Here is a 17,201-nt window from a genome sequence, read left to right as displayed (position 1 = left end):
ACAAGGGGAGATTCGACCTCCTAGAGTTCAACTCCTGCTCTCAATGCGTGAACAATATGAGTCCGAAGCTTCTTTCGTAACTCCCGGAATTTCTTCATAGTGGCTCCGTTCCATGCCTCATTTCATAGGGAAGCCCAAAGTGTCTCTATTTCATTCTATTTCACTTCCTAGCACTTCCTATCATTTAATATCCATCCCTTTGGTCTTATTGACATAAGAGATGTCATTTATAGTCTATCTCTTTCTATATATGGAAAGTCAAGAAATTCTCATCGAAACATCGAGAAATTATGCATAAAGAAAGAAAAAAAGGAGACTCTTGCCATGATTTGAAAATCTTTTCTACTTAGTAGTCTAAGTTTCTCGATGAGGATAATTAATTCGGTCGTTGTGGTCGGACTCTATTATGGATTTCTGACCACATTCTCGAGAGCATTGTTTCCACTGTCCTAAACTAAGAACCACTATTCTCTTGCCTATTAATTCAACACAAAAAATGATTGAGAATCTTTGCCTTATATTCGCGTATTGCTTAATATGAAATAAAAGATGTTTGAGGTGTGAAAAGCAGCCTTTCATGGTGAGAAGCTAATTATCCCTATGATGTCTGGCTCTGATGCTTGGCAAGATTTCAAGCATCAATTGTGCTACCATTGTGTACAAGTATTTACCCCTCCATACTCACTGATAAAATATCTTTTATGCCATAATAAGTATCGTGCAACTATAAATATTTATTTTTGATAATATTAATATGTCTTATTTGTGAATATTGATAAATGTGCAGGTGGGATAACAGAGAAGATTTTGGTGTACCCAGAGGCTAAGTGACAAAAATATGGATGGATCTTGCTACATTTTTAGACCATATTTTAAATTCTGGTGTTGCATCAATTAGATAATATTTTAAATTTCTGTACCAATCAATAATTAATAATGAATTAAGACAAGTTCATACTGTGGCTCTGATATAATATTATTATTGTTAATTTTATTTTGTTGATCTGTCCATTAGGTGCTGACATGTATATTCTTGATCTGTTAACCTGGTGGAACTCTTATACCATAGAGTATATTATGTACCTTAGTAGAATTGATATAGAATTAGTTTCAAACACGTGCATAACCACTAGTCTCTTCAAAAGGATGTTTGTTTGGTTTTTTGTCTCCGGTGCATGTAAACCTCTCTCCTCCTTAATATATACCAGAATCTGACCGGGTAATTGGAAACAAAAAGGCGAAAGGGACGAAAAGAGAGCTAGCTGATTGGTCCAGTCACGTACTCACGTCGCCTTTTGACCGTCCACGTCCACAACACAAGGTGAAGGTACGAAAGACACCCACACCACCCATCATCGCAATTGCAAACAGATTGGATGTACTCGAGTTGAGATCCAATCTAATTGTATGGAAGTGGTAAACGATGCATAATGGTGGGTTCTCGGCTACCGCGGCAGTGGCTAACTATGATGAGATTTCTGATCTTTGGAAGGATTTTGGTGAGATCTCCATTAACCATTGTAATAGATCTTGTAATGCCGTCGCCCATGAATTAGCTAGGCAAGCTTTACTATAGAAGAGCTCTCTTGTTTGGATTGAGGAGCCCCTCCCTCTATCCTTCAATTGCTTGTAAACGATGTAACTGTGTTCGTGAATCAATAAAGTTTGCCTAAAGTTTTTTTAAAAAAATCATCGCAATTGCAAACATTGTCACTACATGGAGGTCTGGAAAGGGAAAAAAAGAGAGAGAAAAGGCAGTACTTCACTACATCACGACGCAAATCAAGGGCCCAATTGATATCCTAAAACGCCCCGAAACCCACGAAGCCATACTAGGATCCAACTGAAAATTCAAAGGGAAAGCAAAAGGCAAGATCAATCAGTTCAATAAGTGGCTTTACGACAGGTACTAGCTAGATCGAGAGGAAGCTGGACATTTTTTTTTGAATAATACTGGACACTTATATAAGGAAAAAAAGCCAATCACAGTGCACATCACTAGAGCTCTAGTAGTGAGCAGATCGGGCGAACGAAAAGACCCGCGCCCTTTGGCTGATCTGGATGTGGAAAACGGCAACCCTACATCGGACGCGAAGGGAGGGAAAGGCGGAGCTGGGCCTGTTTGGTTCTTCTAGATCTAGATTTTAGATCAAAGAATTTTGTTATTTGAGTACTAAATAAAGTCTAGTCATAAAATTAATTGCAGAACTCTAGGGCTACTTTACGGGACGATTCTAACGAAGTATATTAATTCACGATTAGTGGATGGTTACTGTAGCATCACTGTGGTAAATCATGACTTAATTAAGCTCATTAGATTCGTCGCGCCAAATTACACTTATCTGTGAAAAGATTTCGTAAATAAATTTTATTTAATATATCATGCATGTGAGATTCTTTGATCCAAAAATTTGGATCCAAACTTCCAAACAGGGCCCTGATGAGCAGGACGTCGATCGGATTCGCTGGCAGGACGGCGCCTTTCCGCGAAGTTTCGCTGGCTTTATTTGCTATGGAGGGTGACGCCGTGACGGTGACTTACGGCGAGACGCCGGCGCACGCGAGGCCGCCGCGCGCGTCGGAACCGTCGCGGGTAAGCAAAGGATCTGGAATCTGATGGGACGAGATCGCTGCCTCCTGGTGGGCGAACGTGAATGCTGTCCGTGCATGCGCGCGCCAGGAATTTCTTATCTGACAGAGGAGGATCGGAGTACGACGCTAACTTACTGCCGCCACGTGCAACTGCGACGTGCTGGGAAGAAAGCGATGGTCGGCCGTTCACATTTGTTGCGTCGTTCAGCTTCCAATGGTTCTTGACCAAGTCTTGCTGCGAGTCAGGCCGGCGTCACGAAAATGAAATGGATGACACCTCCAGCATTCACTACGAGGACGACAAATAAACCTACTAGAAGATCTTATCTCGTTTTGAATCTAGGCCATTCCCATTTCTATGGCCAAAGAACAGAAATGAAAATATTAGTGACAATCAAGCTGAAAAGACAAAAAAGCAGAGCCAATAATGCCAAGTCAGATGGCTTATCACATAAATGCTTTAATAGTAGTACTTCATGCTTCAAAAGAGAGACGGAAGAGGCTCTCAAAAAAAAAAGAGAGAGAGAAACGGAAGAGAAAGAAAGCAGACGAGATCGCGTCACACCGCGTGCACCAGCGCGCACATCAGGCACCGCACCACTAGATAGCAGAAGTGGAGAACAAAAAGGGCTCCCCCCCCCCCCCCCCCCTTTTCTTTCTGGTCCGGGAAACAAAACACAAAACAGGACGGACGAAGAGCGCAGCGCGAGAGCGCAGAGAGCACATCACCCCGCGCGCGCTTGACGTCGGACTCGCCGGCCAACCGCAAGCCTCTTTCCGCTTTCCGCCTTTTCCGGGCGGTTTCCTTGCCCACCGTACGCGAAACCAGGGAGGGGGATTAGCGACGGCTGCGACGTTGATGGCTGCTGATGCTCTCCGCCCGATTCTTCTCCGGAGCCGCACGCACGTACGGCTGCACTGCCCGCGTCGGAGCCGTCGAGGGTAACGCGGCGTCCGATCCTCTCCCCGCCTTGCTCCCGGGACAGCCGGTGGCGCGCGAGACAGCCGTAGCTCTGCCTCTCGTTGGACCGAGTCTACGTGGCACGCGCCCATCGGCCCACGACAGCTGCGCCACAGCTGGCGCACAAGAAAACTCGTCACCTGGAGTACGGCTGAGAAGAGCGCAACTGCGGTGTCCGCCTGCCCACAGCGCCGGGCGGCCGTCGATCATCCGACGGAGAAGCCAACAGATCAGGGCGGGAAAAGGGGTAATTTATTTATTTTCACTGTTTTCTACATGTTGTTATGGAAATTTAGTTTGGTCTGCGTATGCCTAATACGTAAGCTATAAAAATGCATGTAACCAGAGTACTTTCGGAACGATTTTACCCTGGACCACGTTGAAATATAAGTACCGAATTCCCTATTTTTACACTAGAAGGGGTAGTTGCAAATCAAGACGTGCTTCTTTTTTCTTGACTAGATAAGGTCATGATTATCTAGATCCCACTCCCAGCATCGCTGAAAAGAATGTAGTGTGAGTCTGTGACGGCCGGCTAGTCCATGGAGGCATGGACTATGACAAGGCAACCGGTCCAACACCGCACACTCCTCGTCACAGCGGGCACGGGCAGCACGGGGGCACCGATGGGGGCGGAGCCGGTAAATTTCGGTGGATTTCGGTGAATTTTGGACGAAATTTGTTGAATTTTGAATTTTGAAACGAAATATAACGAAAAATACCAAAATTTCGGATCCCAGTAACTAGCGGAAATAAAAAAAACCGAAATTTCGGTGAAATTCCGCCGAAAAGTTAAACCCTGCCGCTCACTCGGTCACTCACTCCTGACCAAGACTTGCTCCGCAAGACACGAAGTCAAGTCTCCGCCCCGGCGCTGGCCCCCCCTCCCCCCACCTGGCAGCGAGGCGGCCACGCCACCTGGGACCCGATCACCGGACGCGCAGCGCCGATCGGATTCGCATCCAGCGGCCCGCAGCCCCCCGGCCCGCCCCCACGCCCGCACCCCGCCGTCCGATCCCAGCTCGCCCGGCGACCAACGAACCGCGGGGCCCGGCCGCCAGGACGACCGCGTTAAGCAAGCGACCCCCCGGCGCGCTGTTAAAAACGCGGGCGGGGGCAGCACCCGTCGCTTCCTGGCTGTTTCGTCCGCGTCGCCCAGCCAGTCGGCGGTCTCTCCCAGTCTCCCCCTCCCCGTCCCGTCTCGCCCGCTACCCGCGTGCTGAGCTGTGGCGTCCAGGGGAAGCCTTCCGGTCCCCAGCAGGCAGCAGCCGCCTTGACCCGTTCGCCGTCCGCTGGGGGCGTCGCTGGAGACGCGCCCGCCTCGGGTTCTTCGCCGTTGTGTCCTCCCCGCCGGCGTCCTGGTGGTGCTGGTCGGGGCCGATCGGCCGCGGAGCCTCCGGGGCTCCGGAGAGGTGAGCTCATCCCCCTCCTCGGCCGTGCCTTTCTCTGTTCGTCTGGGGGTGCGGCGCGGTTGTTTGTGCTGGGGGTTCCCCTGCTGTAGGCGGCGTCCGTGGGGGGAGCTGTGGGGCGGGTCCGGGGCCACCGCGTTGCGGCCGTCGTGCTGGATTTTGGGTGGGAAGCGCTTGGTGGCGCGGGATTCGTTCCGTTAAGGTTTGGGAAGCCGATCCTGCGTCGACGCGTTTTCCTTCAACTGAAGGATCATTTCGGAGTGGCTTTTGGGGGATTTTTTTTTTATTGGCGCGGCGGTCAACGGCAACGGGCCGGGGTTTCTTCGTCGGTGCGGAATCAGGTGTCCTGGCTTCTGCTGGTTTTGCCACTGATTGGGGGATCCTGAATCCGGGTGCCTCTCGATCGTCTCCTTCCTTGCGATGTTCGTTCTTTGTCGCGGTGAGGATGATAATGGTTTGGCGATTCGTCTTCTGTTGCATTCCGGCAGTGGGAAGGAGTAGGAGAGCTCTGCTTAGACTGGTGTTTTCGCGGCGGATTTTGAGATCCTCCTTGCGAATTCGCACAATATTTTCGGTGAATCTTGCTTCTGGATGACTGCTCTCAGTGGCACTCCAAGTGTCTGATACTTGTGGGGATACAAGTTGGCTGAAACAATTAGATGATGACGTTATTCACGATTCACTAGAGAGAGTATGAGCAAGCAAAGCAGTGGCACCTTTTATGTTCATATCCTATGGCAGCAGATTTTTAGTGGGCACACACATTTAGAAGGCCTTAAGCTGTGCTTTGTTGCTCATGGTGGCCGTGAGCCCGTGACATAGTGATATCTATCAAGTATGATAAATAGAACATGCACTTGAGAGGAAAAATATTGTTCACATCTGTTTGCTCCTTAGAAATAGATTTTCAGCTCCTTCGACCTCATTTGGTTTTTGTGAAACTATATCCTGAAAATGCTTCTGTGTGTGAACATGATGTGGTTGGTCCTTTCATGGAACTGCTATTGTGCAATTATCTTTATTTTTTTTATTAGATGCTCTGGTGGATTCTATTTCACTGGCAAAATTTTCAATGCAAAGTAATAAAGGGGAGAAGAGGGAAGAAACTGAATCTATTGTGCTTTTCTGCTCTAGCGCTGAAGAATCTGCTTTGTGTTGAGAACAAAATCCCCAAGAACTTCTTTTACTGGAAGAGTTAATGAGATCTGCGTTTGTAGTCATGATTTCTAATAGATATCATTCGATAGATCAATACATATTCCACCTTTGCATGCATGATTGCCTACATAAATCATTGGACAGTTCAATACTTTTGAATTATTATGGTTCTGATGCTTGTGCTTGTGTTTGTGTTCATTAATGCAGATATATTGTAAAATGGAAGCACTGCGTAATATGAAACTCCCCCCAGGATTTGGATTCTATCCTTCGGATACTGAACTTATTGGTCACTATCTGAAGAGGAAAATACTTGGCCAGAAAATTGAACACGATCTTATACCAGTGGTGGATATATACAAGCATGAACCATGGGATTTACCTGGTATGTTGACCATGCTTCCATAGTTTTTAGTTGGGTCCATATAGAACTTTGGAGATTTTTATATAAAATTTCATCTATCAATTGGTTCTAGATGTAGCATCTCCTTTCCTAGTAAAAAAATTGAATCTTCTGAAGTCAGAGTCATAATGTTCTAGTGAATCATAGACATCTAGAGGTAAAATCTTTTAATCAATGTTATCACAGATGCTGCTTTTCATTGTTTGTTAATGTGACTGCTTTCCATCTGGATCCTGTTTATCTAGACATTCTTTTTTCCTCTCTCTTGAACGACATTCTTTAGCTTTGCGGGTGAAGTTTTCTGCTATCTGCATCACTTATTAATGCAATTTAAATGTTTGTCCCTATCGCATGGCTCAATTCCTCATATTTCCTGATCTTCTGAGTTCCAATGGTATCTGCAGCAAAGTGCAATTTTCCAATCGAGGACAACAAGTGGCATTTCTTCGCCTCTCGTGATAGGAAGTACCCTACTGGTTCTAGGTCAAACAGGGCAACAGTTGCTGGTTACTGGAAATCAACTGGGAAGGACCGAGCCATAAAGCTGAACAAGCGAACTCTAGGAACAAAGAAGACTTTAGTTTTTCATGAAGGCCGGCCTCCCTCTGGTAGACGCACTGAATGGATTATGCACGAGTACTACATAGATGAGAAGGAATGTCAAGTCAGCCCTGATATGAAGGTATTAGACTGTTGATTGTAATTACATGTTTCTGAGTAATAATTGAGATTTCATAAAATGATACTTCAAGTATAGTTTAGATCTTGTCCTTTGGATTTACATGTTATAGGATTTAATGTGCAATGTGCCCTCAAGCCATTTGCAGTCAACTTGCTTGGTTATAAGTGATTATCATATATTTCGTTGCCTGAGATTATGGTCCAGTATGCTGATGTAGTTTTTCTTGTTCTTCAGGATGCCTTTGTTCTCTGTCGTGTTACTAAAAGAAATGACTGGGCATTGGAGAATGATAATGAGGCGGGCGATAGGAACCCTCATCATCAACAACAAATTGATGCTTCTATATCAGTTGTGAAGCCAGAACATGCTGCTACATCAGTTGTAAATCCAGAAGATGCTGCGACATCAGTTGTAAATCCAGAAGATGCTGCTGCATCAGTTGTTAAGCCAGAAGATGCTGCTGCCTCAGTCATCTGTGCAGGGGAATCAAATGATGTTGCTATGGCATCCATTACTGCTGATAAAGGATCTCCAAATGGTAGTAATGAACTGGAAGAATGGCTGGAAGAATTGTTGGATCCTTCGCCTTCATTTAACCCTCTACCTGATACTGGTTGTGCCATCCTGCCTCTGTCTGAGCAATATGCTGAATCATCAGTAAGTCTGACACTCGCAGTAGCTCTTGATTTTTTGGGTAATTGCACAGGCTGTCACTAAACTTTCACCCTGGTTTTATTACATGTCCCTATACTAGTGAAATATCCTGGACTCCTGGTCCCTAAACTCACTAAGTGTGCCACTCAAAGTCTAAATCACCCTACTCAGTGCATAACTGTCTACAGGACACAAAAAATAGCCATTTCACTTCCCCACTCTCCTCTACTCTTGACCAGGCCACCTCTGCTCCCATCACCATTTCCATGCTCTACTAGATTACTAGATGTTGATTATAGAGGTTTGGACCTTGAGTTGCACACTTAGTAAGTTTAGGGACCTAAGATCTTACATTTTAATATTTCAGGGACCTAGGTGATACCATGAAAAAGTGTTGGGACCACCAGTGTATTTTACTTTAAATAATTGAACCATGTTTCAGTGCAAAGGTTTATGTAGTTCCCTCCTTTGAGCAAAGTGATTATGCATGGGCAAGAAGCTGCTGAACTAAGCCAACATTTTTGCTTGATGTCTAACAGACTTATTATAGATAAGAATTTTGCTTTAGAAACTGTAAGGTAGGTGCTAAGGTGCACACACAAGCCCCATATGCATGCAGAAGCAAATGCGCTCGCTAGTGTACATCTAGTGGCGAACGATAAGCCTGCAACTTCATGGAACATGGGCATGGGTTTCCTCACCAAGGTGCACTTTTTTTTTTTTTTTGAGAACTCACCAAGGTGCATTTGTACTGTATAGTGGTAGGCATTGGAGCCTAGTGGATGGACTCATACCCCCACAATTCTACCATCTCACTAAGAGGCTAATTGTGTGTGCTGACTAGTAGATGGTGGCGCTCGGCAAGATTTGCATAAAAGCACTTCTTCCATGGGAGTACTGAACAAGTCTGCTAACATGTGGCACAATGTGGGTATCGATTAGTCAGTTCCATGTAACAATGTTTTCTAATCCGAGTTATACCAGGCCCCACTTTGTCTTCGTACTAAACTGCTAATTGGCTAATTGCAAGTTCACGATCACTGATTGACTATAAGAGATTAGGGACAGTGGGACACTATGATCACTGATTGACTAATAAGAGATTAGGGACAGTGGGACACTAAGCTCTAGCATGTTGCAACATGGTGCCCAAAATTTTGACTGGGTTTTGCTAGTTGATGTAGTATATATTAGCTTAGCATAATATTGTTATATTTTCCATGAAAGATTCGAAAATATGAAAAGAACTAATCATTCACAAAAAGTTTCAGCATAATGTGTCTGTGTGCAAAAACATAATAGTGAATGTCAGCCAGATCACTGCAAGCTGTTCGTAACTCGTTGAGTAGTAGTCAGTAATCCTCATTCTAACATTTTAAACTTAACATGGCCAAGTCAGCGTCTAGTTTGTTTGATGTTCTGAGATTTCTGGTAAATCATCACTGGGTTGCTAAACCTTGACCTACAAGTATCTTTTCAGATGCCCTTTGTCCCTAAAATTAGTACTTATTTTTCTTGGTACCATGAAAATGTTGAATCATCAATTGTTTTTCTGTCATTGTGTTGTATTGGCAATGCTTTACGGCATTTTGACTGGCGGTTTTATTCACTAATTTCAGAATGGTTTGCTTATTTGTACTGGTCCCCAAATTTTCTCACCCTTTGCATTGTTTTCCTTGCAGAATACTGGCTCTGTGGTTCCCAAGATTGGACCAGACCATGCCAGCCCTATCAAGGATGGGACAGATGCCACAGACTACCTATTCATTGATGATCTTCCTGATGATCTTTACAATATGTTGTATCCTGGTATTGATGACTTCAGTAATAATATGTTCTTGGAGCCAGCTGGACTGTCAGGAGCTTCTGCCACCAACCAGGCTTACCACTTGATGGAGGAAAGTCCCTTTACTCTTCCAAACAACTTTGAGGGTGGAACTCTGAAGGATGAATTGCAGTTGGACCAGGAAAACAACAACCCCAATCTGTCAAATGGAAGTATTGACACTGGAGTTACAATACGAAGGCGCATCGCATCAGCATCCGCTGCTAACATTTCACCAGCACCTGGTAGGATTAAAATGCAGCTTGGAATTAAAAAGATGGTTACAAGTAATTCTGAATCCATCAACCAGACAATGAAGTTTGCAGATAACAGTGGTCGTCGTCTTGATCTCATGACTAGTGTTGAGCACCAGAAGAAACATGCAAACGATGCCAATTCTGTCAAGCGATCTGATGCAGCCAAGCCAGGTGAAGGCTACAGCAATCAAGGATATCACAGGGGCGTAAAGAATGCATTCAGATGTTCATCCGTTGGATTCAACGCGTACATACTCTTCGCCATCTTTGTGGTTGGAGTTGCTGCTGCTGTAGCACTGCATTACCACCGTTTGGGTGCCAGCCTATAACACTGAATCGGCATACACCGGCATGCTTAGTTTTAGCTGCAGAGGTCTGTGGTATCGGCTTGGGCAATTCTATACCAGTAGGATGTTTGGAACGGTAGTAGCATCTTCCCGTCTTCATCCTTGCAGTAGTTTGTTGACTTCACTTACTTGCATTGAACTGGAATAGTAATTGAGTTCCTCAGCTTATGTCACTGGGGTTGCTGGCTTTTTGTGGACATTGGTGCAACCACTGACCCCAGCCGTCTCCACCAGTTTTTTTTTATGGTGATGTACATATGGAGTTCTTTCTTTTTGTTCGGCTAGCTACTACTATGTGTGCCTATCAAAAAAGAGGAAAGGAAAAAAAATGTAACTTCCACAGCTACTATTATCCTGAGATTTGTAAACGTGAACCATACTTATATGACTAGTGGAAGACTACTGTATATTAGTATATATTATAACACTAGAAAGTTGCGTTGTGCTCATGTATCACCGGTCTGCATGATTTTCATTCAGTTATTCTCTCATTTGGCTACATATACATATGTAATGCGTTTGAATTCTGTTGTCAAACTCTGACAACTAGGCTGTACTGTATGCATCATATGGCTTAATTCTGGTTGCCATAAGCTTTATTGCAGTTGCCTGCTTGCGTGCTAGAACAAGAAGCTTAAAAAAAATTTGAGGGTCCAAGAAGCTTAAAATTATTGGATAGATGGTTTAAAACAAGATGGAATTGATATCCCAGGATACACTTCTACTTCCGTTTTAAATTATTATAGATCAATTTAACTTTTCTAGATACATAATATTTGCTATGTATACAACTTGAAACAAAGGGAGTAATATAAATCTTACTCCCAAAAGTGTAACAGTGATCAAACAACAAAGCGTGTTTAGCATCGTTTGCGTCACAAACTAAGCCAAAATATTTGTATGAGCGAGTTCCAAAGCGTCACAACCCAAAAGATTTGTGTGAGTTCAAGAGGAAGGAAATGTATGAATTCCAGAGGAGCATTTTTTTGCAAACGGGTTTTTTACTTTGTACTTACTCCGTCCTAAATTATTAATCGGTATAGCTTTTTTTAGATGCATAGTTTTTGCTATGCATCTAGATGTATTTAATAGTTTAAGATGGAAGAAGTATCATGACTTGGACGGGTTACCGGGGAAACTCTTGTGCAAACGGCAGAGCTGGATTTTTAGTTCCTGGGGAAAATCTTTTGCAAACGGCAGAGCTGGAGCTGTAACATTTAACATGTTTTTTCCCCTGATCATTAGCTTGTGCAACGGGTGGGAAACCATTATATATCTTGAACTAGCGGTCCAACTTACAGATTAAAACACTCACACGGTGCATTTTCATCTAGCCCCTTGGCCGGGGCTAGAGGAATTTCCTTTCTCCTTGCTCTGATGTCTAGAGACAGTTAGATTTTTGGTCTAGTTCTGGTCTAGTTTTTTCTCTTCGAAAAACAAATTAGTGTAGTTGTTTTTCGGGGGGGGGGGGGGGGTTACAACCCCTTCACATCTATAACATTTCGGGGGGATAAACTCCCTTTTTTCTTCTTAATATAATGATGCGCAGTTCTCCTGCGTGTTCAAGAAAAAAAAATCATGACTAGATGCATAGCAAAATCGATGTATCTAGAAAAGCCAAAACTTTTAATAACATTTAATTTAATAGTTTAAGACGGGGTATCTAGATGCATTTAATAGTTTAAGATGGAAGAAGTATCATGATTCATGACTAGACGCATAGCAAAATCGATGCATCTAGAAAAGCCAAAATGTTTAATAACAGTCAATAGTTTCCAGGGAAAATCTTTTGCAAACGTCAGAGCTGGATTTTTACGAGTTACCGGGGAAAATCTTGTGCAAACGGCAGAGCTAGATTTTTAGGAGTTCCCGGGGAAAATCTTTTGCAAACGGCAGAGCTGGAGCTGTAACATTTAACATGTTTTTTCCCCTGATCATTAGCTTGTGCAACGGGTGGGAAACCATTATATATCTTGAACTAGTGGTCCAACTTACAGATTAAAACACTTACACGGTACATTTTCAATAACCATAAAATCAGAGGGAGCTCACGACCAATCAATATTCAGCATATGCATTTCGAGAGCGATTATCTCATTTGAATTCTCTATGAAGCTTTCAAACCAACAAACGTACACGAACAAACAACAATAGGTGCCATAGCCAATCATACAAAAACAACTGCTGAGTACAATAAATAATCTAGCATGCTGGGTTATGTAATCTTGCAACCCTGCATTGGGCCTTACATCCTGGAAGGCCACACCCTTTTCTGTTAGATTACCTGCTACTATTACTAATCTGCAACCAGGGTCTACAACAACCCTGTTTCGCATGGTATAAGAAACCTTGTTATTCTACTATCCTGAATTCCTGGGACCTGCGCTAGCATACCCGGCACACCAGTATCCAAAATGATGGCTGGGAGAAACCTCCAAATATGTTGGTTGCTCAATAGCCCTTGGGCCAGTTCTGACTCAATTGCATGCTAGGGAGTTCACCTCCTCTTAAAGATCCTTCCTGTGAAAAGAACACAAAATGGATCAACAATGTTATCCGCTTCAATCTAAGAGAAAAAGAGAATAAAACTAGTAGCTTACCTACTACCTAAAACTGAACTTGCAGAACATAATAATGGAGAGCAGCTCACCTTATGACAATGACAATTGCAAGCTATGCTACTCTCTCCAGTGCTTTGCCCAGAATCCCCTCTTTCTTGTTGAATCAGTCTCTGAGACTGACCGTGGTGGTCGAGAGCCGATGGAGAAATGCCTCCTCAAAAATGGACGACTAAATGGGACCTTCATGCTTGAACTTGTGCCTAACCTGGGCTCTCTTCTGCCTTTCTTCTGGTGCTTAATGTTTCCATCTAGATCAATATCGACTACCACATCTTTTGGTATCTTATTCTTGATCTTTGATTCCAGCTTCCCAAATAGCTTCACCGAACATTTCTCCCCGTGCGTGCATACAGGGCATGGAGGATCATATTTTTCAGCTTCTGTAGTTATGCTATCGAGACAGTCAGCATGGTAAACATGGCCACAAAACAACACAGCAACAACAGCCAGCTCCTGAGCATTCCAAGCCGATCTTTCCTTTAACAATTTCAAACACAGCTTGCACACCTCTTGGTCTGGAGGAAGGCTTGTGGAATTTGAAGCATTTGATCTTGTCATTTTACTGGAAATGGATCCTAAGAGCTCACTGTCAAGTGACCACCTCTCTCTTTGGGATGTCGCAACCATTTCAGAAAACGTGCGCATTGACCAACCATCAGATGACTCACCATGGGATCCTGCTGCTGACAGGTCATTGCTACAGACAGAGAGCATGGAAGAGGATGGTCTTCCTTCAGGAGAGCTGATTTCGTTGAGAGATCTGAGAGATGGAATTTTGCTATCCGAGATCTGCCTGTATAATTGATATCCTGGTGAACGCCAGGCTTTCTTCATCGAATCTGAATCTGTTGATTGCGAATGACCCCTGGAGGATGAAGGATCTGCTCTGGATACTAAGGGTGGTGTTGAAGGAACAGATGCTGATGTCTTCAAATCTGAAGCAACACTTACCATGTCCAATGATTTCCTGGAAAGCTTCACCTGTGCAACATATTGTAAAATGAAAATGTTGGACAACAAAAGCATAGGCATTAGGAGTAGAATAAACCTAGATGGTAATAACTACTAATTTTTTAAAAGATAGCTTAATGACACATACCTCAGGGAACAAATTACTTGCTATGGAGCGATCAGCTGAGAAAACCAGAAATCAGTAAAAAAGTGTCTAGCCGGTCGGGAAATACACAATAGCTTAAAAGGATAGTTTCATGAAAATTGTTCTTACCATGAGGATCAGCCTTAGTAGCCTTAGGAGCTTCCATTTTCTTATCAGATTTTTGCCACTTTGTTCTGCGAAACACATCAGAAGGGCTAGTTCCAAGGCTATTTCCATTAGAGAAGCCTTCAGTTGGTGCAATGGAACCACTCTTGGTTTCAGGCCGAATGCTTCCACTGCTATGATTGGAGAACAGAGTAGGGATTTCCATTATGTCTTCTATGTGTGTGCGATTGTCCCATCGAAAGCTCCATGATGGTGAGTGCCTTACATTCCTGTATGCTGATACTTCTATTGGAGTAATGCATGGCTGTGTCCTCTCCTTTGCAGCAACACAGCAATTAGCTCCCATATTTCTTAAAGAAAAGGGAATTAATATGCTGATAGTTTTATCAATCAGATGCTCTGAGCTCATTCATGTGAATCAAACATCAGAACCCCACGTCGCCTAACTGTACAGAAAGAAAATAACAACAATAAGCTTGTTTTCAACAAAGAAATGGACAAAGGCCCAATGTGAAGAAGATAGTATGTACTATAGACAGGTCCAGGTGCACTCTAAGCCTACACTTAGAAGCCCTCAGACGCTCAGAGGGAGGGAAGGATACCCCATATAAAAAGAAGAAAGCAATCCTGAAACAAAAGACAAGGGGCATCCACAGCAGGCTTATATGAAGAACAGGTATGATTGGAATTATTATGCTTTGTTAAATCTAAAAGTGCATGTGACAGTCTTGTAACATTTACAGTTCTAGAAATGATATCCACAACGACTTGGGTGGCATATAATTACATTGCTGCAGGGGTTGGACTACGAAGGGACCTGGGAGAGAGGCAGTGGAAGAGGACAAAAGAGAATCATAAACTAAATATGAGCCTAATAACACAACATGAATGCCATATGGGGTTTTACCAATCCAAAATAGGTAATGAAACTCACATTTACATAAAATTTTATAGTAAATGGAGGTAGATAGCTAGTAGCATGGTTTCAATTCATCAGGATCCCTCATACTATTCATAAATACTTCCAGGTGGAAACATCAACATCCATAAAGCAACCACTTCACTTATTCATGATAACTGAAAAGAGATGAAAAATAGGCTTATAATTGAAGGCACCAGTTAGAGAAGCTGGCTGACTACGGTGGGTGAACATGTGTGGGGGAAGAAAGCTGCAGTTAGGTATACCAGCATCAAGACATTCCAAAACTAAAGTACACTCAAAGGCCACAGATTCTTCCTCCCACACAACACAATAGCATCTAGCATCTGTCCTCACTGCTGGGAAGCACTTTGTAAAACCAGTGGGATAGAAAAGTATAATAGTTTATTTCTGGTATCGGATCGAAGCAAAATAAAGAGAAATTCTGCACCCTTCCAATACAATACGAAGTGGAATACATCACATCACGGTTATGCTTCTTTCAAGTCGCAATTATTCTGGAAGAGAAAAATTTTGCATCGATTTCTAACCAAAAGACTCGATAACAACTCATAAATCAGCAAAATATTGGTTGCATATCTAGCTGATAAAATTTATGGCAGGAACTAGCACGAAAGGTTAGGTGAATCAATAATATATATGTCAAACTCTAACCATAATTCGAACAGCAGAGATCACTAGGATAGCAGATGAAAAGGCAGCACCGATTACAAAACCCACAATTCATCCGGAACTACCTGCCCGCGGGCGGGGCGGGACAGGGCACCAGAATTCCCCATTCCAACCCCCACCTAACGCAGCAGGCGCCCCCCGTAGCTCGCGGGAATTACCTCGAGTCACGCGAACGCCGGGCCCCGATCCGCCCGACCTGCATCCAGCGACCGCGCCGTCGCCGGAGAAGAACCCCCGACCGAACGGCGCGGGGCCCCGGATCTGGCACCGCTCGGCGGCGGCTGACGCCCGACGCGGAGGCCGCTCCCCAGCGCCGCGAGCTCTCGGGGTAGGAGCGGGTTCCGCTAGGGTTGTGGGGGGCTTCACGGGAGGTGAGATTGCGGGGCGGGGGAGAGGGGAATCGACGGAGGGGAGAGAGAGAGAGAGAGAGAGAGAGAGAGAGAGAGGGCGGAGGGGGGAGGGGAGAGAAAGGGAGTGAGGGTGTGCGGGTATAAAACCCGGGTGCGCGTGGGAATGGGTCTCGGTCTCCGCCTGGGGCCGCGGCCTGCGAGCGACAACGAAACTGCTCCGCCCACCCGACGGAGTGGACACGAGACCGTGCCTCGCGACGCTTCCGTCCGCGGCCGCTGGACCACGTGCCCAGCTAGCGTGTCACGGGCTCGGGCCCACCTGCACTGACTCGGGCACACAGCGTCCACCTGTCTGATGGTGCATCTCGGGTGTTTGTGTCTTTTTGCTACGATGGTTACTGGGAGTGCGCCTGTCCCGCTGCCTTGTGGGCCATACGTCACAGTGGCAAGTGTTGCCCGGGCCCATACGGCCAGTCCCAATGGAGTTCTAAGAAGTGTTTCATGATATTAAATATTATTAATTTTACTGACATGATAAAAAAAATAAAAAGATAGAGTTTCATGTGATGTGAGGAGAGTTTCATCACCATAAAATTCATCCGGCATAATTATCTAGTTCTTAATTTTGGTAATTGTGCTCATGAAACTCTCACTGAGACTAACCTAATAGAAGTACCACACGTATCTCCAATGGTTTGCGAATGCCAAGGTCGACGAAAGCCAAAATGATTTCTTTTGTTTGACTAAGTATTTTATCTTTACGAAGAAAAGAAGGAATTATAGTAATACATTGGTGCAGTATACCTTCGTCGAATTGTAAACAAAAAAATTGGGAAAAAAACTAACAATACTGTATTAGATCCTTCCCTAATATTCTTTCTACCTTCCTCATTACAGGTGGATAATTTGAATGCGATTCTCAGTTAGTTGTGCTAACTACAACTGAATAACCCAAAACATTAGAGTGGATTATTTTGCTCCCTCAACTTTACCCGAGGATCAAATTCGTCCTTCAACTTCCAAATTGGCCAATATACTTCATCAACTTTCATTTAAGGTCAAACTCGTCCTCATGTTAATATTATACTATGTAGTAAGTAGTAACATG

The 17,201-nt window shown here is 44.1% G+C and overlaps 2 protein-coding genes across 3 annotated transcripts; one reads left to right on the top strand and one right to left on the bottom strand.

Annotated features, from left to right (window-relative positions):
- Window positions 1–4,683: 4,683 nt before the first annotated feature.
- Window positions 4,684–10,744, top strand: LOC120706414 (NAC domain-containing protein 74-like). Its single transcript, XM_039991060.1, has 5 exons — window positions 4,684–4,965; window positions 6,328–6,505; window positions 6,928–7,205; window positions 7,440–7,862; window positions 9,542–10,744. The coding sequence occupies exons 2-5, from the start codon at window positions 6,340–6,342 to the stop codon at window positions 10,268–10,270; spliced, it is 1,596 nt and encodes a 531-aa protein (XP_039846994.1). The 5' UTR covers window positions 4,684–4,965; window positions 6,328–6,339; the 3' UTR covers window positions 10,271–10,744.
- A 1,592-nt stretch (window positions 10,745–12,336) lies between these two features.
- LOC120706413 lies at window positions 12,337–16,174 on the bottom strand. 2 transcript variants are annotated; one of them, XM_039991059.1, is made up of 6 exons: window positions 15,902–16,174; window positions 15,141–15,208; window positions 14,135–14,577; window positions 14,009–14,043; window positions 12,939–13,890; window positions 12,337–12,808 (listed from the first exon to the last, which is right to left on the bottom strand). In XM_039991059.1, exons 3-5 carry the CDS (start codon window positions 14,538–14,540, stop codon window positions 12,967–12,969), a joined length of 1,365 nt encoding a protein of 454 aa, XP_039846993.1. In that variant the 5' UTR covers window positions 14,541–14,577; window positions 15,141–15,208; window positions 15,902–16,174; the 3' UTR covers window positions 12,337–12,808; window positions 12,939–12,966. The 2 variants fall into 2 exon arrangements, with proteins under 2 accessions (XP_039846993.1, XP_039846992.1); XM_039991058.1 differs by lacking the exon at window positions 15,141–15,208.
- Window positions 16,175–17,201: the final 1,027 nt, after the last annotated feature.

Source organism: Panicum virgatum, chromosome 5K, assembly GCF_016808335.1.
Source record: "Panicum virgatum strain AP13 chromosome 5K, P.virgatum_v5, whole genome shotgun sequence".
NCBI classification, from domain to species: domain Eukaryota; kingdom Viridiplantae; phylum Streptophyta; class Magnoliopsida; order Poales; family Poaceae; genus Panicum; species Panicum virgatum.
Note: the sequence above shows the minus strand (reverse complement) of the source record. Positions and strands in the feature narration are given on the sequence as shown.